The sequence below is a fragment of the Ammodytes marinus genome, assembly GCF_949987685.1.
Source record: "Ammodytes marinus genome assembly, chromosome: 6".
Lineage (NCBI taxonomy): Eukaryota > Metazoa > Chordata > Actinopteri > Uranoscopiformes > Ammodytidae > Ammodytes > Ammodytes marinus.
Genome location: NC_137235.1, coordinates 12,499,327 through 12,523,339, shown reverse-complemented (window position 1 = coordinate 12,523,339; position 24,013 = coordinate 12,499,327). Strand labels below are relative to the sequence as shown.

General features: G+C 38.6%; 2 protein-coding genes across 2 annotated transcripts; both read left to right on the top strand.

Moving 5' to 3' along the window:
- Nucleotides 1-386: 386 nt before the first annotated feature.
- acer2 (alkaline ceramidase 2) lies at nucleotides 387-13,174 on the top strand. Its single transcript, XM_080029293.1, has 6 exons — nucleotides 387-747; nucleotides 1,138-1,252; nucleotides 4,302-4,443; nucleotides 5,129-5,266; nucleotides 10,239-10,376; nucleotides 10,857-13,174. The coding sequence occupies exons 1-6, from the start codon at nucleotides 634-636 to the stop codon at nucleotides 11,041-11,043; spliced, it is 834 nt and encodes a 277-aa protein (XP_079885419.1). The 5' UTR covers nucleotides 387-633; the 3' UTR covers nucleotides 11,044-13,174.
- Nucleotides 13,175-14,078: 904 nt separating this feature from the next.
- Nucleotides 14,079-23,158, top strand: LOC307251865 (tetraspanin-5). Its single transcript, XM_080029295.1, has 10 exons — nucleotides 14,079-14,467; nucleotides 16,677-16,727; nucleotides 17,624-17,770; nucleotides 17,875-18,045; nucleotides 18,207-18,332; nucleotides 20,024-20,071; nucleotides 20,691-20,807; nucleotides 20,907-20,968; nucleotides 21,241-21,291; nucleotides 21,440-23,158. The coding sequence occupies exons 1-9, from the start codon at nucleotides 14,384-14,386 to the stop codon at nucleotides 21,251-21,253; spliced, it is 819 nt and encodes a 272-aa protein (XP_079885421.1). The 5' UTR covers nucleotides 14,079-14,383; the 3' UTR covers nucleotides 21,254-21,291; nucleotides 21,440-23,158.
- The last annotated feature ends 855 nt before the right edge of the window (nucleotides 23,159-24,013 follow it).

The following is a 24,013-nucleotide window of genomic DNA, read 5'->3' as shown; positions in this document are numbered from 1 at the left end:
TTTTTGTTTGGAGGCCCATTTCCACCAGAAAAAGATAAAAATAAGATGAAAATGAGCCTTGATCAGAAAGGATTCCCATACCAAGTACTATTAATGATAGGCCTATAAAATGTCATAATTATGAAATAAGTAAAACATATTTGCTGATCTCATAGTTTTGAATTTGATCGGCAATATAAAATTGTTATCTATTTATTTTTAACCCTGTGTTTTAAATTCAGTATCCGTTTCACATTAGAAAATAAAATAAGTTGGGGCTTCCGGACTCAAGGTCACGTTTCACCAAAAGAAGGAAGCAGACGGGGGTGAGTCCTCTTGCAGCGCTGCAACACTCTTTGGCTACAGAGAGAACAGCTGTCAATGCACAGCAGCAACGAGCGTCACGGTCACGACAAGCAGGAGGCTTTGTGGAAGGACAGAGGCTTTAAAATGCTGCTCGGCGGCGACTTCGGTACCATATCACACTATCGCATGTGCAGTAGGAGTCGGGAGTCAAACGTTAAAATCTAGAGCGTGAATAACGAGCCCGGAGGCAGTGACTTTCCTCCTTTTTTTCTCTTTTTTCTCTCTCCAATCTCCGGATTGTTTGTCTGCTGTACAGTGCACTGTCCATCCGACAGAACTAGTCCAGACATGAGCAACGTTAATCTGATTTTTTGGGACCAGTTGCAGGCGGGCAGCTCCGAGGTGGACTGGTGTGAAGGCAATTACATGATTTACCCCAGCATCGCTGAGTTTTACAACACGGTCGGTTTGGACTTGTTTCGGAACGATGTGCTTTTTATTTTTTGCATTATACGGTTTTGTTTACAGTCGCTGCTAGACTGCAGCTATTTCTGCCTTTGTTTTTTACTTTTGTATTGCACTGCTTTCCTATAGCTTTGTATTGTTATCCTCCGGTTAGCTTAAGCTAGCTGTAAGTACAACTGACTTTAAACATTTGGCTGCTCTTCAGCTTCAGCATCATGATGTTTACTGTTAGCATCGGGTTACAAATGTTCCCTTTCTTAATTCCCACTGCCTGACAGGCCCGATCAACCTTTGACAAGCATGTTATCGAGCTACGCGATTAGTTCAACTGTAATGTTTTCTTTTGTCTTGTTTTGCTCATAGCTTTCCTTTTGTTTATCATTTCAGATCAGCAACATTTTGTTTTTTGTTTTGCCGCCCATATTAATGTGCTTGTTCCGCCAATATGCAACACATTTCAACAGTGGGATTTACCTCATATGGAGTCTACTAGTTGTAGTTGGTAAGTTGGCTGGTTGACATTTATGTCTGTACTGTGTGTGATGACCCCTTGACCTATGGGGTTTCTGCTCAGCTGTCCTTAAGTTGGCCTCAAATTCACTAAGTTCATTATAGTAGCCTAATACCAAATGATACATAGGCCTATCTAAAAATCACAAGTGTGAGGCTAGTTTTTCACAAGACAGCGTGTAGTAGCCTATATATCATGTAAAAACATGCAATTTGCATGATTCAACAGTGCTTAACAATCCAAATCTGTTATATGAGAAAATGCACTCATTTAGACAGGAAATTAATTGCCAGCAATTGTTCAATAATCAAATCGTTTGTTTAAGCCATTTTATAATCAAGAAGTCACTGGTTCAAGCTTCTCAAAAGTGAGTATTTGGGTTTTTCTATGATGGTATATTGAATATTTGGGGATTTTGGATGTTGGTCAAACAAGCATTTAAAGTAGATACACTTGGGTTATTTTTATACTAGTGTCCTTCATTATTAATTATCATTGACTGAAAACTGAAAATGTGGGGGGTTTCGAATTGTTAGTTGGACAAATCATCTTACATTAATTTTTCTTTTTTACATCGTTTTCCAACATTTTAAACCAAAAGATTGACCAACTTTTATTGAGAAAATAACTTGCAGGTTAATCAATAGCGAAATAATTTGTAATCGCAGCCCTGAACACCACATATAATATGAGTTATTTGTATCCTTAGGTTATCCTGAATCATGTCTCCCTCTTTATTGTGAATGGGTTTATTCATTGGTTATGATATAAGCCCACTGCCCTCAGACTTTCTCAATTTGACACAGTGTTTAAAGTCTTAAATGGTGCTCCTGTATGTAAATGACTGCAGCATCCTGAAGAGATTACAGTTCCTTGTTCCCATGAAAACACTGTGTCTGCAGTGTCAGCAAAGATAACCCGACAGGCCTTGCTCTGTTTCTGACAGGTGACCTTACTGGATGATAGAAAACAGCTGGAGCTGCTTGAGAAGAGATTTACATAACTGACTTGGACACAAGAACTTGGGACATTAGGTCAGATATAAAAGAGGTCATTTGTTCCCATTATGGACTGTGTGACTTTGTATTTTCATGTCAAAGTAGTCCAATGTCTCCAATTATCAAACATATTATAAATAACTTGCATTCATACTTTCGCTGGATGCTTATGTACTGTATGCGGCGCAAGAGCTGTGACTGTGTCCATTGCTCTGAATCTTTAAGGCAGTTAAAAGTTTACAGAGATAGCTGATGAGGAGGTTACATGGGTTCATCCGTCTTCCACTGTCTCTGTTGGAGGGATGACCTTTGACCCAGCAGAAAGACAACCCTATGGGTTTTAGTACAAAAACAACATTCAGCTGCTTTTCTTTTGCCTTTGCCTTGAGCTGTCTATAACCTGCCAAAACCACTAAGTACACTGTGATTCAGGGCGCAGTTAAACATTCTCTAATGTGTCATCTTCAAATGTCTTGTTTTGTTGATAACAGTCATAAACCCCAACATATTTAGCTTAGCCTAATACTTAAGCAGAAGGGAGAAAATGGCTAATATTTAACACTTGAAAAGCTGGAACCAATAAATGTTTGGCATTTTTAGTAAAAAATAAAAATTACTTAAGTTACTAAATTATTTAAATAGTTGCAGTTTAATTTTCTGTAAATCTGATCCACTAAAGGATTGATACAATAAGTGTTTCCGTTGAGGAAGTGAAGGCGTCGTCTCTTTGTGTATTTTTGTGTGACTTATAGTGGGCACACACACCATCAGGTTGCCACGATTAGTAAAATATGACCCTGAGCATCAAGTCTACCCCCCCCCCCCCCCGCCCTCTTTTTTTGCATAAGAAATTGGTTGAGATGTAGGAATCTCCTAGCCTGCAAATCCAGACCCTGATATCTTGAACGATAGAGGGTCTGGCCACGATCAATAGTAATTTCCAACTCAAGGGGCGGCTCCTACTCGTGCATTTCAAATGCCACTGCACGCAGTTGGATAGCACTACAACCAATCGGAGCGATGCACAAGGCGACGTAAGCCCCTTTCGTTTAGCGAACAGCTGTTAAACTGTTAAATTAAACGTTTGCCGTTGTCGGTCGGCAAAATAGAACATTCCACTTACTTGCTAATGAAAGATTTGAGTGCCGTCTTCCAAATCGTTAAGGGTCGAGGCCAAAGCAGTCTCAAACTCACACAACATATCCGCAGCCATCTTTGATGTTTACTATCACGGCTTCGACGTCGCATGCACGTCACTGTCGTCATCCGGTTACGTCCTCCCCAGAGCACCATGTAAAGGGCTCTGGCGCGCCCATATTAGATAGAACCAATTGAAACCACCAGCCAGATTTCTGGCTTTCTTGATAAAGCTTCAACGGAGCGTGTCCAGACCAACACGCGCAGCAAATTTAATTTGCCAGCGCCTAGTGGCAGGTCTGGGAATGCCAGGCTAGGAATGTCCTGCAGCGCCTGCTAATATAAAATATGGTACTGCTGATAATAGCAGGTCTGTAGGAGCGTGATAACAAACAGGCACAGACTGATCCGTCCACAGCATATTAAAAACTCCCATTAACGGCAACACTGATCTCTAAATAATCAACTTGTTAATTCCATTGTGGTTCTCTGCCTAACGCAGCAAACATTTGGTGTTTACTCGCTGTGCTGCTGTTGCTTTTTGGCACAAAGGGAGTCACAATTTAGATGATTGATGGCCAGTCCTGTCCTCCACATCCCTGACGTCTGTGATCAATTTGATATTCTCTTTAACACATGTAATCTGTTTGAAATAATTTGTCTCATTAAGTGGGGACATTTGCAACTTTCCATTAGCCTTTTCACATTTAGGTTACTTTTCCCATTTGATGGATGGGAATAGGAACATGTCGGACCTCTCAGTCCTGACTCCTTACATTATATCATTTTAAGACATATTTTGAATATGTCTTTTTGACTTTAATTTTTCTTTAAAACGGGAACACTTTCGGATGCCATCTCTCAATTGAAAATCACTTGTGTTCGCCTGCGTCTCTTTCTTCCAGGTATCGGGTCAACGTATTTCCATGCCACCCTCAGCTTCCTGGGCCAGATGCTGGATGAGTTGGCCATCTTGTGGGTGCTTATGTGTGCCATTGCCATGTGGTTTCCCAAGAGATACCTACCCAGGATGTTCAGAAAGGACCGGTACGTTTGAGCAGTGTCAACGCTGCATCAGAATGACTGACTTTAGAAGCTTTAGTGTGGCTGCATTGTGTGTCCTCTGAGCTGTATGATAGCAAGGTTTTCATCCCAGCAGCTAATGGGCAATGCCTTTTGACTGACCGGCTAATTCAGAGGAGGAACTTTCCATGCATTTAGCTTAGTGTTTGGAAGAACTGGAACACAGCTAGAGGTGTGTGATCTGTTTAACAAACTAACAAACAAAAGATACTTTCCTTCTACCAGTTTCACAACAAGGTCAAACGTCACCTTTATCCAGCATTTCAGGTAGACCCACAATGTTAGTGTGGAGCAGGCTTCTGTGTTCAACTCGCTCTTTTGTCATGTGATGTGCCCACTGCTATGCCTCCCCGTTTAATAATAGGCCTGTCCAAGATAGCTGACACCAGAAAAAGCTGCATCACATGTCTTTACTTCTCTTAGTTTCCAATCCACTGTCACCGAGGGGAGACTTGTAGCTGTTACACTTCAGACTGTCACTCAAAAGGGTTTTCTTGTAGCCATGTGACTTTTTGTTGTCTTATTGTCAGTGTGTTATTGCATTCTGCTTCTCTCCCTGTGGTCCTTCTGAATTTCACAATCCTGTTCACTGAGTACAAAACATGCTGCAAATTCTGCCCCTCTGACTTGTTTTGCTCTTCCGATCTAGGTCAAGGTTCAAAGTGGTCATTGGTATCTTGTCAGGGATTACCACCGGACTAGCCTTTGTCAAACCTGTCGTCAACTCGTTGTCACTGATGACCCTGGGCATCCCCTGCACTGCGCTGCTCATTACTGAGCTTAAAAGGTGAGTGGACAGACGTGACTGTGGGCAGGTGTTACCCCTTTCCAGGACCATCATACCCTGGATACAAAGTCATACTCCTGGTGTTTCAGTTGCTATTAATATTTGTAATTATGACAATAGTTTATTAAAATATATTTTCAGTATTTGAACAGTTGTAAAACTAAGCTGCAGACATGAAACAAGTAAAAAGAGATGGGGGAATGACCAGAAAGATCACGGGTTGGAACTGATGTTGCGTTTATGTAGCATAGGCAGTAACCCCTCGGTCAACAAGGTAACAGGGTTGACAATATGGACTCACCTGATGGCAGATAGCCTGGCACCGCCCGCCTACGTACTTCCGCTCAATTTTCATTTCCCTTGAGTATCAGTCTGGGTCTGCGGTATATTCATGGGTTTTCTCTGCCGTATTTTTTGGCGGTCCAATCAGCGAACAGAGGGAGTGGCTGAGGACAATGACGTTGAGTTTCAGTTGTAGTCAGAAGCCGGCGCATGACATACGTCACGACCAAATATTATGCGACGGTAGATCCAGAGTGGCACTGGGTAGATCCAATAGTTTTAAACTTCAACAGACACCCGCCTTCAAATGAGTTAACGTTTGTCAATTGAGCGATTCCAGACCCTGTGTACAACTGAAATGAAGTACGATGGTCTGGTAGGACCAAGCTGGATGGCAGACACACTGTAAGGGTAAATTGATATGTCAGACGGTCGCAAAGTAAGAAGAAATCATGGACCTCCTCCAACAAAGAAAGTTCTCTTACATTAAAAGTCTTGGTTTTCCTTTTTCTTAGAAATGTAATTTAAAATCATAGCAGCTACACCTGGCAGTCAGTAGGTGTAAATATTTATTAACAACTAAACTCTACTTAAGAATGCAACTCGTGTTATTTTAGCGATGTGTACATCTCCACCTTGTTATAATTTTTCCTAGGATAGGAGTAGGAAGTTTGAAACTTGTCTCTGGTTCAGTTGTTTGCTCAGTTATATCAGTTACTGTTCTGTACAGGACATAAGAAAGAACAGTGTGGAGATGAAATTTTTGTAGTCTGCCTAAGTCGTCTAATGACATGTTGTCTGGTCCGGGCTAATTATAGGACGGAATGATGTGAAAGAATGTTCCTGAAAACGCTCAACAAGCCATGCATTCTCATTTGTTTCCGTCCTTAAAGCTTTCCTCTGTCACACTAATGTGTTGTTTCCGTTTCCCCACATCCCTTACTCACCACCATCAGTCTTCCTAAACTTCAGTCATCCATTGTTCAACCTGTTAGTGATTCTTGACATTACTGCGAGTGCCAGTCATTTACTTAGGCAGCTTGTTTTTGTTCTGCTAAGTGGGAGAGAGTGTCCCGTTGCTCTGGCTGAACAACTTTAAGATACTGTATCACAGATATAACTCAATTGATAGTGTTGAGGCATACCAGTCATAGTTATGCGGTGATAGCTGAGTAATTCATAAAAGACGAATATGCTAGAACAATAGGAAGTGATTATGTCAGAAAAATTAGTTTGTGAATGTGAGAGCAAAGTTAAATTATGGATGGATCCCACCCCTTGACTGTATTATACTAGTTATTTATTATTTAGAACTTTGTTTGAAACAGCACATAGTCCCTGACTTGAAAACTCAGTTATTTTTAAGCGGCTTCTTCATAAAGAAAGCAAAAAATAACATTCAGGAGAAAAAAAAACATGCATACCCTAACCCATATTCATATACACACAACTTCATACCTATAGAAAATATATAATGTGAATGTAAAATATCAGTCCAAGTCTCATGTTTTTTTTTCAGTATACAGTTTATTACAACTTATTTTTCTAAAACTTCTTAATTTGTAAATTGTCTTACCTACTCTGAGGTTCGCCACTGTCTGTTCAATTCTGCCAAAGATAAATGGCAAAATTATTACCCAAACCGACTGTTGTAAACATGCCTCGTAGTTCAACACTGACCCCCTGGACTTAATCTACCATACAGATGTTTCATGTGCTGGAGGGATTATTACCAAAGCAGCTGGACCGCTCACTTTCAGTTTTACCTCATTCATAAAGTGGTTTAGAAAATCTGCTTTGTTTATAAGCAGGCTGACAACTTGTTTCCTGTCTGCCAGACTTATGTAAGTCGCCCTCTTCCCAGATATGTGTGAAACCAGGAAAACAGAATTCAAATGGGTATACACTTAATTAAAAGTAAAGTCTCTTTCAGCTTATTAGCTTTGTATATCCTCACCAAAAGTAGCTTAGTCAAGATCATTCCAATTATAATATCCACCGTGTGGTGTGTTTTTATGTATTAATCCTGTTTGATAATGAGTAGAGTATTCAAATTTAGCATACAAGGTATGTCTTTATATCAATAAAATGAATGCATGAAGACATGTCTCCAGTGTCAAAGTGACAGGCTTTCTTTTACTGATCCTACAGAGCCTCTTCCTTTCTGTTCCCTATAGTTAGAGAAGCCTCTCATCAGCACTTCACACAGATAGACAGATCGGCCTTTTTCTTCACTTATCTCCAACAGTCCAACCAACCAGGAGAATTCCTGGTTTCATGTCATGTTTGTTATCTAACATGCTTCTGTTTGAGCTGATACGCACAGTATCGCAGATATCCGGCTGTGCCATGATGGTTTTGTTAGTGTATGTTTGTCAGCAGGAAGGGGTGTTTGCTGGCATATGGCAGTTTTACTTTATGTGTATGTATGCATGTAAAGACAGTTACTGAGCCAGTAGCTGGCTTAGTACTGAACCTGATGCACGGTCAGGATTTGTTCCCAGGTGAATACAATCGATTGAAACACTTTACAGTACAATACAATATTTATGACAACTGAATGGCCTATTTCCCTGTGGGAATAGCTATCATTGGCCATCTATTCTTGTACTTCCTGTTTCTGATGAGCAGCCATAACACAATTATTTTCTTCTCCGTCTCTTGACCATCTGTATAAGAAATTGATATTGGCCAGTTCAGTTCATTACTTGCCTTACCACTTTTAAATCCAAAAAGTTTAATCCATAGCATAGCATTCAAACGCACCCTTTCTCAATGTATTAGAGTTTTTGCTGCTATGACATCGCTTAGTCCTGGATGAGTAAGTGATGTTAATGTAAGTTACACATTTAAATCTAATTTACATTTCCTCACACATTGAGACATTTCACTGACTCAAATATTTTGCTCTATCTGTACTCCTGTTCATCTACATTGTTTTAAGTTGAACCATTATCCTGCAATTTCTCCAGGTGGCCACAGTGTGCACTGTTAAGCACGACTTACATTAGCTAACTTTAAAATCACAAAATGTCTTCCCTTCTCTTTACGTTGTCACAGAGCCAATTGTTGTTTATCTAAAATCTTATCGTGTTGTTGTGCTTTCTGGAGAGTTTCATCCAACATTCCCGTATCCTCGAAACAATGGACGACCAAAGAACAGCTTGTACAATTGTTTAACGTGCTTATCAGGGGAAGGTGACCAACTGTGTCAAAGTTACTAAATGGTTGCTTCATCAACACAGTTTAGTCAGGCTCCCTGGTCCCTGTCTTAGTTTTGGCACCCAGCACTGGCCTCTGCCAGCAGCTGGGCAGTGTCTGGAGCGTTGACAAGACTAAGAATAGTTTATCAGCAACAATCTGGATTAGCACATGTCTCTGTAGGTCATAGGTGTGTCCACTAGGACATATTTGTGCAGAGCAGAATACTTGGTACTTGGGTGTCGACTCATTAAAAAAAAATAGGAAATAATCCCCTTATTTGAAAATACATGTGCAAACATACAATTTAACATCCTTGTAGGAACATCATAGTTGTAAATAGAAAAGCGCCCTTGTTGTAGTCAGAAACGCAGAAGTCGGATGTAAAATCATTATAAAACTTCAAAATTAGTTGGGGTTGGTTGTACGCCACCAGAACTAAACTTGTTCTGATTTTGATCATTAGAAAACACAAAATTTTAATGAATCACGATTTCTCTGTCTTTATTTTCTAATTCTAAACTAAAATTTGAAATGTGGAATTTTAGTTTTGTTTCTACTCATTTAAAAAAATAATTATTTCCTTCAACTGATCCTATTGTTGGAAGGCAATCATATGGTTATTGGTCTTGTATGTACTCAAATGTTTATTTCATGTCTTAATTTTATATTCTGCTGGTTTCTGGTTGAGTGTTTATAACAATCATCACCTGGCACATTCATGATACATTTACAAAATATCATAGTCCTCAAGCTACTATTTCAACAGTCAGGGATTAAATTACTGTGTGCATGTGAAAGGACTCTGAAAGTCTGACATCTTTCAGCTCACTGTCCGGCCCATAATTTAAATGTTTTCGAGTAATTATTAGCTGTAGCAGGGTGCTGTTTTCAACATCAAACTCTAAAAACCTACTTTATACGACCTGAACAGGAGGGGAAAAATTACAAACGCCAAAAGCTAAATGTTAGTTTACAGGGTATTTGGGGAGAAAACACTTAAAGTGTCAAGGAGAGTGACTGCTAGTGTTTGTAAAGAGGCATCTGATTTTGTGTTAACAAGTTTGTGGGTCAGTGTTTACTTCTTGTTTGCATCGTGGCCACAAAATGAATACATTATTATTTACAGATGCATTAACAGGTAATGAATGATATAAATAAAATTAGTCTTCCCCCCCTCCCAAAAAAGAAATTGATATCAAAAAGTCTAAAACAAACCTTTGTTAAAGCAGATGTAATTTACAATGTGTTTTAGCATATTTGATTATTGGAAGTATTTTACTTTTCAAGTCACATATCTTTGTCTCCATAAATGGCTTTGCGTTTTTGCACAGATACACGCTGACACTAGGCAACATTCAATGAAATCAGACATTCGGATATTAAGTTTAAGTTTGCTTTTGGTAATATTTGAGCTGCCCAAGCGTTGTAGTTGTGTGAATTTTCACAGTTGCACCCATTTTCTCAGTGCTCTGTTTGGTCACTGCAGGTGTGAAAACCCACGCGTGTTCAAGCTGGGCCTGATCTCAGGGATGTGGTGGGCACTGGCTCTGACCTGCTGGATCAGTGACAGGATATTCTGTGAAATGTGGTCATCTGTCAACTTCCCCTACTTACACTGTGCATGGTAAGTGAATATTGCATGGACTGTTATTAAATGTATAATTTATTAAATAAATTATAAATAAATTCCAAAATGATGTCACATTACAAAAAACAAAAAACAAAATCAAGTCCTAAAAATCATACTTCAACTTGTTTCCCATAGAAATCAACTGGTTTTAAAAGGATAAACCAGAAATTGGAGTTTGGTTCTTGAAACATGAGATCAAGGAACATTTAAAATGATCAGTATACCATAAATAAGGTGATTTGCGTTGAAACAAGTAGAAATACTGGGAGGCTGTTTTATACTTGCTTTACGAAAATACAATTTTAAATAATTGAATTTACAGAATAAATGTCTTGAGAAAGCCCTGTAGTCGTAGACTTTCACCTCTCACTGCTTGATGATCTTATTGTTACTACCCTGCTCCTGCAAACACCTTACATATGTATATTAAGCGAGCCATTTCTCAGGCAGCTGCTCTCTCTCTCTCTCTTACAGGCACATCCTCATTTGTCTGGCTTCCTACCTGGGTTGCGTTTGCTTTGCCTACTTTGACGTAGCGACAGAGGCCCCAGAGCGTGGACCCGTCATCATGTTCTGGCCCAGCGAGAAATGGGCCTTCATCGGTGTGCCCTACGTGTCCTTCCTCTGTGTCCACAAGAAACCTGCCATCAAGGTAACATAAGGTTGACCTGGGCCTGCTGCTCTGCTAGTCGTGCCTCAACAGATTCTCACCTGGATGTATTCAAACGACAAGGCAATGAGATACACCACTGCTGCATTTGTGAGTGGGGACGTGTCCGCTGGTGCTCTCTTGTGGCCGGGTGACGTAGGTTTGACGCACATTTTTGCAGTGTTTTATGCAACTGTTAAAGAACAGACAGGGTCAAAAAGTAGTCCGACCTGACACTGGGTGACATTTCCAAACACAGCCTCAGGCATTTGCATAGGTTGATCATGTCATTAAAAGTCAAATAATCAGTATTATCCATTTCAGGCTTTTTTTTTTTAAGAGAAATTGCCGTATATTTTACAGTAACTCAGAAAACCTCCTTCCTAAAGCGTTGTGTTGCCTTTATAAACATGAATATAGCATCTCATAGGCGCAGTGTGGCCATTAAGAAACCATGAAGCACTGGATTCATTAACTGTGAATAATGTATTAAGTATTAAGCCTTCATATTAAATTGTATAGCTAATCTTACCCAGCTCGACAAATCAACAAGCTGGTCCAGAAGATGTTACAGAAGTGTTATGAGAAGATATTTCACACAAAGCCTGTGTTTGAAATACATAATGGATTCAGGCTGTTTCATCTGTTGTTGTTGTCAACAAGCCATTTTACTTTAAAATGTCAGAAACGCTATATGCTTCTTTCTCCTATGGTGTGCTATTTTAAACTCCCCGCATGCAATTGTGATTGTTCAAGATAGTTTTTTTGTTTTTTTTGTATGTGATTTCATACAAACCTGTATCAATTTTGTTAACTTACAAAATGCAGTAATTTTTTCGCATCATTCTTATATTACTGAATGAAAAAGGTACCCGTTGTTATTGGTCAAAACCCAAAGGATAAAAAGGAGAAGAAAACGAATGTGGAATTAAAATGTATTGAACTTGACTGTGATTGACTATTCATGGAAATGATTACATATTTTGCACAAAATAAAGAATGGTTCTCAAAGCCTTTGGCTAGATACATACTTGGTAGCATTTCAGCATGATAATGATAATAACAATTATTTACTCAAAGCTTTCTTGCTAAATGTACAGCTTCTAATGCAGAAGTTTTCTCCGCAGATCTCCAACTTTTAAACTTATCTTCAGGGTTATTTATTCCAGAATCAGTATTTTTGACTTTGTGCTAATATGAAATTGCAAAAAAAAAGCCACAATCAAACAGGATAATGGACTGCAAAAGCAAAATTAAGTGAATTAAGTCCTTGTATGATGTATGTTCTAAAAGGGAAAATGCAGTGTAACAATTGCATTGAATAACAAGAGTAAATGAGGTTAAGGTTTCATTTATTGGACAGATTAGATTTTATTTGTGTAATTCATCAGTGTGGAATTTCAAAGGGAAGCATGTTGGGTGTTGCAAAGCTACAAAGATCACCAAAGTTGTTGTTTTTTTCACCACCGCAAAACCATTGTTTCAGATGTTGTTCTTGAAAACTGCCTCAAGCTGTTCAACTCATATTATTTTACACCCGTCGTCCTACAGAGGCTTCTGGGAACTCAAACAGCTAAACTAATGTGCACACATTAAGGATTGCTATTTACACAGAAAAAAAAGAAACAAAACATTTGCTAGAATTTTGAAGTGATGTTTTTTAACATGAAGTATTTTGTTAAATCCAAAACAATTTATATTTTATAGTAAAGTGCAGCCAAAATTGTAGGTTGAATGATTTTTGCTGTTGCATGATTACTACCTTTTGTATTGCCAAACATTATTTACAACTTATTTTTTTAATGTTGTCTTCAGGAGAAACAGTATCGATAATGTGAACAAAGCTGTCGTAGTGCCCAGGAAATATTATATTACCACAGTGTAGAAAATAACATTGAGTCATTTGTTCTTTGATGGTGGATTGTTTGTAAGTTAGTGACTCAGCCTCAGAAAAAGGAGTTTGTGTGAACAGGACAACCGGTAAAATGCTGCCCTCTGCATCGTGATATTTGTCTTGGCAAGAAAAGTTATGACCTCATAACAATGTATTTTTTATTTGTGTAAAAGACTTTCACGTGTTTATACATTTGTTTTTGTTTTCTGCCTGCAATGACAATACAGACTAACTGCACATAAATATTTATTTTCATAATTTATCCTGTTTTTGTATAAAAAAAACTATTTGTATTAGATTAGAACATTAGTACTTCCTTTTATTTTATGCAATAAACCAAGCCAATATTCAAAATGATTACCGGTGTTTTTATTTTACAAATCATTTTGCAAATATACATGCAACAAAAATGTTAACATATACAAAAATTATAACATATATTTTATTTTAGCTCTTTATGTGTCTCTTACATTTATCCAGTGCTCTAAGACTGAGACTCGTATTGAAGCAGATTACACTTTTTGCCACCAGGGGGCGACGTTTTCCCCATTTAAAAACATGACCTACATTGTTGCTGTTCGAAACTAATTGTTTTTACATGTTATTTTGGTTATTTTATTTTACTTATTTATTACAATTCATTATTGCAACAAAAAAATTAGTATCTACATTTTTTCTTTGCAAGTCTTTGTCAATAATCTCAAATAGTTGAAAAGGACTGCAATGAAAAGTGGCACAATAAAAAAAAAAAAAAAATGTAAATTAATAACATTTTGAGACAAAAACAAATGTGTCTTGCATTTATTGGCAAGATTATTCATTCTACAAAGTCTAATTTATTAATTATTATTATATATATTTTTGTATTTAATATTTAACTTTGTATGTCTCCGTGGCCCAGACTGTCAAATAAGGTTTAATGTTATAGTCGTATTTTGCTAATACAAAACACATTGATTTCATTTATGATTAATGAATAAATTACACTCGAGGCAATTAAACATCATTGTATTTCATCCATCATGGTCATACAGTCAAACTCCCTCTGCTGCAGGAAGTCCCGCCTCCTGTGGCCACTAAAAGCCCTCATTGGCTTTCCACTTATGTCTATCAAAACAACAGTCATGTCTACATAATGGGGCAGATAGAAAACCATCGGCTTAAAATCTGGTCGATTTTCTGTGGATGTATTTCACCGTTACAGCTCTCAGGAAATCCTTATCATCTTCACAGGCAGTGACGGACTGAACGCGCCGCTGCGGCTTAAACAGCGTAAATAACACGATGATGTTTATAATCAGACGCTGAAAAAACTAAGGTCGCCTTTGTCGAGCTGTGGACAAAAAAAGAATATCAATAAAAGGTGTTTCCACAATCCGGGCTGTCAAACATATGAGCACCGCAGATGTGATTCCTTTTCTCGCTACGGGCGACGTTTAAGAATATAAATCCATCCAGATGATGTCAGGAAAGCATTTCAAGGCTCATGAAGTGAGCTGCTGCATCAAGTATTTCATCTTCGGATTCAACATAATATTCTGGGTAAGTCCCCTGTTTGCATTCTATGGACTTCAGGCCTTGTGTATTCTCTAGTCTAATGCCCTGACATGACATTTGTTTGTTTGTTCTCCGTCAACACCAGCTTTGCTTTTATAGTTCTGAGAGAGCTGTGGTGATTCCTATTTTTATTATTTTATTAGTTTCTTTCTCTCCGTTGGTTTTCACTGGAGATATGGGTGATTTCATCCCTATGAGGATCAGGCTCTGTGCACTTGTTCCCCACTGTCACCTTATTAGCAGGCTTTTGTTTTTGTGAAGACAGTATCAATGTGCGGGAGCTCGCGGTGCAGGGCTTTAATGCCTAGATGTGAACACAGGGATGGCAGGCTATTTAATGCCATTGTATTGTCTGTATCATTTTGGGCATTTTTGTACATTTTGGGCATTTTTGCTTCAAACTGTACAGGGACGCGTGTGACAGTGACACTATTGTAATCAGAGTAGTTATCTTTAGACCGGATTCTCCTATAGTTGAGTGAAATCACAGGGGAAACAAACACAATATTCCAGCAAAGGACCCAATGTGGTGTGGATCATCCCCCCCTCCCCACCCAGTGACCAGTTTAAAACAATGCCAGGTTGTTTCATTGTGGAGAAGAAAAAAGGTAAGGTAGGATTTATGACAGAGTTTTAAAGGGATAACACATAGCCTAGTTTCAGTTATGTCATTCAATAGGTCTTATTTAAAAGGAGGGGTAGGTGAGTATTAGTGCTGAAATGATTAGTTGACTCACTGTTTAGTTGACAGAAACTTAAATCAATTAGTTGTTTGAGCCATTTTTAAAGGGAAACAAGAAAATATTTGAAAATTCCAGGTCCTTAAAGGTTATGGTAAAGGTAACAAGGTCTGTCATCCTTGTAAATGGAACATTTGGGTTTTTTGTTTAAAAATACACACTTAATTGACTTAATTGACCCTGATTAATCGACAGGGGAAATAATAGTGTAATTCACCCTAATATGGATAAGGAAGCAGCCGGTCTTTTTTTTTTTTCGTCAAAGTGCTTTTTGTCTATTAAGAGGGGGGAATTCTAAACAGGGTTCAGCCTGTAATAAAAAGTCATGATTTGACAGCAGTTATTTAAAGAGCATAATTATTTCACCAAGCATTCATAGTTGTTAAGGTGGGCAACTGGATTTTTATTCTTGTTATTAAGCTTATTTGGAATGACAAGTTACAAGTTTGACAGAATTCTATTGGCACAAGGTCGATTTATGAGCTAATCCTGGAGCTTTTAACCACACCCTGTGATGTTCCTCTGCTGATAAATCTTGCTCAGATGTTACGGAGAGTTTTAAATGTCTAAATATGTTAGAGAAGAATCTCCCGCACACTGTCTTGTCTTCTTGCGTGTATTATTTATTCCTTGAGAAGCAACGTTTTGGTCATTAGACCTTCATCAGGCACGTCTGTTATGTCGCACCCTTCTCAGACGCACCTGTCAAGTACTCAGGTGTGCAGGGATCATTTTCAACATTTCTAAATATTTATTTTCATCATCCTACAGTTTTGGATCAAGAATAAAGCACCATTTCAACTGCAGTAGGCTAATACATTTCTCAATAACCCCCAAGTGATACAAACTGACAGTAAAAGTTGAAGGTTTTTGAAAAAGCCTCTGCTTTTTTCATCAAATCTTGATCGACCGACGTTCACAACTCATTCACTGCCCGAAATAAAAAATGTTCATCACAAGTATCCACAGCCCAAAGTTAAGTCTTAAAGTTGCTGCTTTAGTCTGACAAGGGGTCCAAAAATAATAAAATAAGCTACAATAATTTCAAATATACTGTAACAAAAATCTTGTGAACGTGAACCATCAAATCCGTGTATAGTAGCTGACTTAAATGACTATGAAGATAAGGTCTAATGTTTGTGCTTTATATCAAAATTCAAGGCATAACAAGTTGCGAAATTCCGTCAATGCCTTGATTCCTTACTTGTTTTGAATGCCTGAAACGTGGCCTTGAACCTTTACACTCGTGGAAACTTCGTCGTAATGCTTTCAAGCTGTTAAAATATGCTTTCTTATGTGGGAGGCTTCTGCTGATACTGAAGACTGCAATGAGAAGTATTTAGTTATGAACCACTGCCAGGAAAATCTCTCTGTGGTTTCTCTACGTGCTCCTGTGTGATGACTATACGTAGTCACAGTAACATAATCCTCTGTCTTCTTCCTCCGTCTGTTAGTTCCTTGGAGTGGCCTTCCTCGCCATTGGGTTGTGGGCATGGAGCGAAAAGGTGAGTTCACTGCTTTCCTCTCTGTTTGTTGTGTGAATCTTTTCACTTATGGACACCTGCAAAAAACATCCATAAAACTAAACACATTGTTTACATTCAGCTCCTGTCACCAGTTCACACTCGTCTGTCTGAACCAAATGCTGTCAGCGGCTTTACTGAGTCAGATAGGAATGTCAGGATTTCCGGTGGGACACCGTTCGGAAACAATGGACAGAAGAAAAAGATCTGATTCCATTCACAGATTCACTCTTTGTGTAATCTTAGTACTCTAGGATGTACAAGGGGGACATAGACTCTAGTGAGTTGACTTTCCCTGGAGAACCTTTTAAAGATGAAAACTATTTTTTAGATTAATGATTCATCCTAGAGCACATGTGGTAGGTCTTCTAGATTAATCTGAAATCCCTTAATTCAATAAAATGTCAGATGATAGCAATAGATGTGCATCAACATTTTCCAAAAGCCATTTAAATGTCTGTATTCTTATAGATCAAGCAAGAAAGATGTAACATGTTAATCAGTGAGCCTAAAATGTACTGGTAGCCAGATTTTGGACTCTTTGGAATCTTTCCCCGACACTGTAGCCCTCATCTGACTCTCGACAAGTATCTCGAGGAACTCATTTCCCAAAATGTGATACTACTTCTTTAAGTGATTATCAGACTAGATGGAAAGTAACCTGCCGTCAGTGGATATAGCAACTAATTATTTCAGTTATCACTACACTAGAGTGGGGTGGGCGTAGGCTACATTAGCTTAGAATCTTGCTAAAAGTATTACCTAAAATAATATTTAGTAGTTTTACCTGCCATGGTGGAGCTCAGTGGAGACAGTGGACTTCAATCAGTTTTTGATGGATTTTAAGCCTCTGACCCCCTCACTTTGTTTTTTTCCAGGGCGTTCTCTCCAACATCTCGTCCATCACAGACCTGGGGGGTTTTGACCCAGTCTGGCTCTTCATTGTGGTTGGTGGTGTGATGTTCATCCTGGGTTTTGCCGGTTGCATCGGAGCGCTGCGAGAAAACTCTTTCCTGCTCAAATTTGTACGCTCCTCCATCAAACATTAAATATAAAAAGGCTTTTTTTCCTCTAGATTTTTTCAACTATATTTTGATCTCAAAACTGTGTCTGTTATTCTATATTTCAGTTCTCTGTGTTCCTGGGCATCATCTTCTTCCTGGAGCTCACTGCAGGAGTCCTGGCCTTTGTCTTCAAAGATTGGATCAAGGACCAGCTCAACTTCTTCATTAACAACAACATTCGGGCCTACAGAGACGACATTGATCTGCAGAACCTGATCGACTTCACCCAGGAATATGTGAGCGCCATGTTTCTTTATCCACCGTGCAGATTTCACTCCAGTGTTGTTTGTACCTCGGGTGAATCATGGTTGTTCATTTATGTGGGACATTGCTGACATACGTATATATGTTATTTTGTGTGTGTGTGTGTGTGTGCGCGTCTGATCTGATCTGGTAGTGGGAGTGTTGTGGAGCATTCGGTGCTGACGACTGGAATTTGAATATCTACTTCAACTGCACTGATTCCAACCCAAGTCGTGAGAAATGTGGAGTGCCCTTTTCCTGCTGCACCAAAGATCCAGCGGTAGGTCATCACAAAAATAACATTAAAACTCACCACACTTGGGTCTTTCTAATTCACAGCCAATTCATTCCCATTAAGGGTAAAAACATGACAAGGCTAGTGGGTGTTTTTGTGTTTTTAAAGTTGGAGTAGAGCTTGAGTAGGTCACTTTCTGTCCAGTTAGAAACCGTTTGTGGTGCCTGCAGTTGGAGGGGAAATCGTAAAGGTCCTCCCTTTGACAGATAGCTTGGTTATCTGTGTCCTCCAGAAGCCTTGGTGAGCGAATCTGCTATCATGGCGGGCTCCCAACAGGACGTTTGGGCCTCAGCATTTAGTCTTCTCAGTGCTCTGCCAGGAGCACAAAGACTGAAATCGGCTGGGAGGAGCCCTTTTCTTTCTTTTTCTTTTTGCAGAAAAATGCTGCTCTCTGTGCAAAGCCGTGACAGTACTCTGCTTCAGCAAAACAGTCTTGATTCACTGTGATGAAGGTTGCACAAGGCTCTTTTTATTAGCTGACCCAAGGACATGCCGTTCCATCAAGGTCATACTCTTTGAGAGCAATACTTCATGACTATTCGAACAAGTGTAAAATGGAGGTTGAATAACACAACAATAACAATGTTCTCAGAGGTTTCTCCTGCACTGAAGGCTGGATTATTTGCCTCTGAAAACATCAAACGTTTCTGTGTGTAACAAAATGCACACCGACTACACAAAAACATGTTCAGCATGAGCCTTCCAACTTGAAAGCATTTTAGAGTTATATTTATGGAAGGGTTTTTAAATCCTGCTGTGGCACCTGAGCCCATTGATTTGAATCAAAGATGAAAATGTAAAAAAAAAACAGTCACAAAGACTGTTTAATTTGCAATGACCTCTTAGCCAACATTTGATGCTGGCGTGTTTCGAATTTTTTTTGGGAAAACTCTGGGGATCAGGCTTAGGCCATACAAAAATACTTGTTAGAAGGCCAAATGCATTGTCAGTTCTGGTCTTTTCATTGGATTTGAAGAAAAAAACATAGCATATCACCAGTCTTGTCCTTTAAACACCATCCTTTTAAGGTTCATTTAGTAGTTTTTTTTTCAGACATAAGATTAGTCATTGAATATCCAGCCTGCGTGGGAATGAAGTGCCTTTTCTGTGGCTATTTGTTTTTAAATGTCTCACAGAGGTCAAGTTCATGTCATGTATATTCTAAAGCCCCAATTGTTGTGACCAAAATCTGATTCAAGTCTTGGGGGTCTAGTCCAGTTCAGTTAACTGCGAGCACTGCAAGCTAAGGCCGAACACACTCCATTCATAGGCTGGACAGCTGTTTCCCTGGGGATATAAGGGTACAGTATGTTCAAGGCATACTCAGTCATTGCAATCCATCAAAACTCTACTCTTCATAATACATCTCTGTGTTGTGCACTCTGATAAAAAGTCCTGTGTTCAAACACAGCCGAGGCTCTTAAAATGGCTATGTTTACAAAGTGGCTCGTGTGAGTCGTACAGTCTCACCCCCAGCGTGACGGGGGCCGCTGGCGCACGTGCTCTGAGCATCAAATAACTCAGTGGTTAGTTCAAAAAAGTTTAAAAGCCTTGCAAAAAAATATATATATAATAAAGAAAAGAAAACAACAATCTTTCTATATGTGACAATTGTTTTATCTGCTTGACTTTACTGTTGGAAAATTGTAAAAGCATGAACCATCTGCCCTTCACAGGAGGATGTCATCAACACTCAGTGTGGCTACGACATTCGAGCAAAAGCGGTGAGTGGCTCTCAGAAACAAGCATGCACTACAGGATTTAGACCCTCATCCAAAGGTAAAACCAATGCTATAAAGAGAGTAGAAGTTTATTTGGCTGCATGAGGTCATCAGGTACTCCACCCTAGGTAAAATATTCCTCTTTCAGTATATTTCCCAACTCTGCAGTCTTCAAAACACAGCATCTGGCTCCCCATCAGCACTTTGGGCCGTGTGGTATTACTCATGCTGCAGCAATGAAACCCCTCCCCCATGACTTGCCTTGGCCTTACTCCACAGAAGCATAATGTAAGGAAAAGGCCTGTTTGTTTTCTGGACATAAAATGTGAGGAAAAAGCCAGAGGGAGCAACTTTAATAGGGAGTCTGAGCAGAAAAAACATTGGGCTGAGTGTGTGTTTATAGCCTGGGTATATTAGTTCAGAGGGATTTTATTTGGAGGGCTTTTGACAAGACCATTAGACGAAAAGTAGTTTCATGTGCTGCCATCCCAACATGAGTGCCTATAGTAACTCTAAAATGTTCAACTTTTTAAAGCATAATCAAAGTCAAAGCCAACACAAGTGAACTTCCACTTGATGGTAAGGTTATAATACTGTTTTTTCTTAAAATATTTTTTGTCAGGATTCTGAGCAGCGGACCTTCATTTATATCAAAGGGTGCGTTCCACAGTTTGAGAAGTGGCTTCAAGACAACCTGACAGTGGTGGCAGGCATCTTTATTGGGATTGCGTTACTACAGGTGAGGAAGCAACGTGAAACGTTTAGTTTAGTATCATTTGACCTACAGTGTATCAACCTTTAATTATCATAATGTAAAAATATTTGTCTCTTGTTTTAGATTTTCGGCATCTGTTTAGCACAGAATCTTGTGAGCGACATTGAAGCCGTAAGAGAGAGTTGGTAGGTGGCAACCGTTCGTTCAATCAAGCTAAACTGTGCTGTGGCTGGGAACAATGAATTATCAGGGATTAATGTTGTGAAATTTGGAAAATAAAATTACTCAAATATTTTTTCAGAGTGGATAGATGATCTGGCACGGAACTTTTATGAAAGGATTTCTTGTGCCAGATAATCCACCTAAACACAGCCTAATAGAGCCGCCGTTTTATGGTATTGCAATTGTGTTGAATTTATTCCAAATGTTCTTAAATCGTACTCTCTTTTGTGTGCAGTTTGTTTACCTAAGACCCCCGCAATCTCCAAAGGCAAGAAGGATGTACCAGGTATAAGCACTATTAGATTTTGTCATTAACGTGATAGTATATGAATATTTATATTTATATCCATATTGATGGATTCTATTGATTACCTCCATGGATTGTGTTTGCACTGACATGTTTTTTTTTAAATATTGATTTTTTTTGTCTACAGGACTCTTGCAGTTTGGACACCAACAATGAAGGGAATATAAATGAATTAGCTAATGTGTCCAGAGCAACAAATCTCATTCACATGTAAATAATACATTTAGAGTTATTTTTTTCGAGTTATCTGTGGCCCTGTTTTTGAATGAAGCACAACCTCTAGAACATATTGTCACACTCTTACAGTACAAATCAAACAAATAACAAATGCAATGCACAATCTTTACAGTGTGAGCAGCTATAAGGTGCAGTGGCTGAAAGGATAAAATGACTGTTAGTCTGAAGATGGGGACCTGAGGGTGTTGTAGCTGGTAAACAGGAAACAGGGGAGGTAGATTTGATGTTTTGTATCAGAGGTAGTGCTTCAGTCAGAAATGGGCCTTGGTTTTATATGTCTCACAGCTGCAGGTTTTAGCACTGCATGTAAGAGTTGTGTACAAAGACGAAAGTGATTCTGGAAATGCACTGCATGCCTATTGTCTACTGGAAGGACATTGGCTCTCCTAAATGTATTTCATCAATGTTAAGGATTTAAAAATATTTGTAAAATAGTCTTGATTTTAAGAATGAAATGGCTGGTTAGCACTTTGTTGAATGTTTTTAATGGAATCTACTTGGAGAATTAACTTGAGATTTATTTCCATGGTCTGAGACATCATGCTTGCGTAAGCAGCAACTTGTAGGAGGTGGATTTATAGTGACCTGTGGTGTCGCAAAGTCACATAATGGATGTTGTAGGCTTTACAAAGATGCAGTTTGTTCACAGTTTTGGCAGTGACATTAAAGAAATGTGTTTATATATACTTAAAGAAACCAGAAGATCAAAACTCAGCCTTAAGCACTTTAACCTTCATATAAGAGTCATGAAGATCATTGCAGCCATTCTGTCACGACCAGATAGTAAATTTAGTCAAGTAGCAGCCACTGGAGGGGGCACTTTCCTCAACAAAAAAACTTGCAAACTGCATCTGCTCCTTTATGTCTGATCATTTGTCCAAAAGCATCCTGACATTCTAAGTGTCGTGCCGTTCCTTATCTTACTGTCTGTGTTTATTAATTTTTCCCTATTTAAAAAAAAATCGGTTGCCTATATGTTTTATTTGATGAAATCTGCCCAATTGACAAGATTTATTTTCTGGTTGTGTTTAATTTTGTTTCTGTAAGTTTATACTGGGAATTTAGGATACAGGCTATATACAAGGCTCATGATGACTGGCATGCTGGTACTTCTTGGTGGCACTTGACTGAAAGTAGAAATGATTTATAGCCTGAATAATTACATTACTTGAAAGTGGAGCACACGTGCTCTTTCACCAGCATTATTTTTTAATGCAAACTGAGATCCACACATATTCTTCGTATCACACTTTTAATAAGACTTCATAGCACAAAAGAGAGGAGCGTTTTCTTTTAAAGGCACTGCGAACCTGCAGCAGGTTCCACATCTTTGCATTCAAATCTTCCACAGCCTTGACAAACTGAACATCTTGAAATGGTATAAATGATATACAGCAGTGAGGAGGTCAAATATCCTTTTTTTCCACTTAAAGCTTCATATGATTGTTGTTGACTGATCACACTTTTTCTTACCACTCAGTGCCATATTTGTGATTTCTAAATATTCCTTATTATATTGTTGCTTTTGTTTCACGTGTACTCCTGATTCATAATTGGATTGTAAGAAGTTGTAAATATATATATCTAAATAAATGTGATTCTTTGTAAACGTGTGTTTGTGAAGACTTACTGTATACAGATCCGTATCAATACTCTTAAACATTGGAGTATTAATATAATTCACATGTTCTTGTACAGCAAGTTATTATTTGAATTTAACATGTGTCGGTTATTGGAAACAAAAATAGAAAAAATGGCAATAATGAATAGTATTTATAAAGTGTTTTATTGGAGGTCACTCAAAGACACTTATAAGGTCCCTACTGTTTTTTCCTACTGTGTCCATGTATTATAAATTAATCTGTAAATGAGAAGTTAAAGCTGTGACGTCAGTGCAGATGAAATGTGTCACACTGCCACTCAATACCACCATCTAGTGGTAAGTGGTTGTCAGTGTTGAGCACCTATACAAACGGGGGAGTGGGAGGATTATATTAAATTCTATTTGTCCATCCTGTCCAACAGGTGTTAAACTATATGAGAAATTAAATTCTCAAATTCCTAAATCTTATTTAATTCCATTATTTAGCTATTATGAAAGGAGATTCCCAAACGTATAACCTTTAAAAAACTGCCACTATAAAATCCCCACACAGAATGGAATGTGCTGTCCATGTGTAATCTCCGACTCTTTTCAGTTCCCTGATTGTGATTTGTTGATGGTACTTTGGTTGAGTCATTGGAGAGGAAAATTAAGTGAACCTCATTCATAAAGAGAGCATAAAAGATTAGGTTACACACACATACACACACACACACACACACACACACACACACACACACACACACACACACACACACACACACACACACACACACACATACACACACACACACACACATTTCAACGCAACATGGATTATTTGTAATTTAGATAGGCAGCTTTGATAAACTGGATATTGCT

Bases quoted from the DNA above. Each gene is read 5' to 3' on its own strand.
- acer2 (XM_080029293.1), top strand. From the start codon at position 634: ATGAGCAACGTTAATCTGATTTTTTGGGACCAGTTGCAGGCGGGCAGC. The intron at 5,267-10,238 runs GTGAGTGGACAG...TGGTCACTGCAG, and splicing joins CTCATTACTGAGCTTAAAAG to GTGTGAAAACCCACGCGTGT. The intron at 10,377-10,856 runs GTAAGTGAATAT...TCTCTCTTACAG, and splicing joins CCCTACTTACACTGTGCATG to GCACATCCTCATTTGTCTGG.
- LOC307251865 (XM_080029295.1), top strand. From the start codon at position 14,384: ATGATGTCAGGAAAGCATTTCAAGGCTCATGAAGTGAGCTGCTGCATC. The intron at 17,771-17,874 runs GTACGCTCCTCC...TCTATATTTCAG, and splicing joins ACTCTTTCCTGCTCAAATTT to TTCTCTGTGTTCCTGGGCAT. The intron at 20,808-20,906 runs GTGAGGAAGCAA...CTCTTGTTTTAG, and splicing joins TTGGGATTGCGTTACTACAG to ATTTTCGGCATCTGTTTAGC.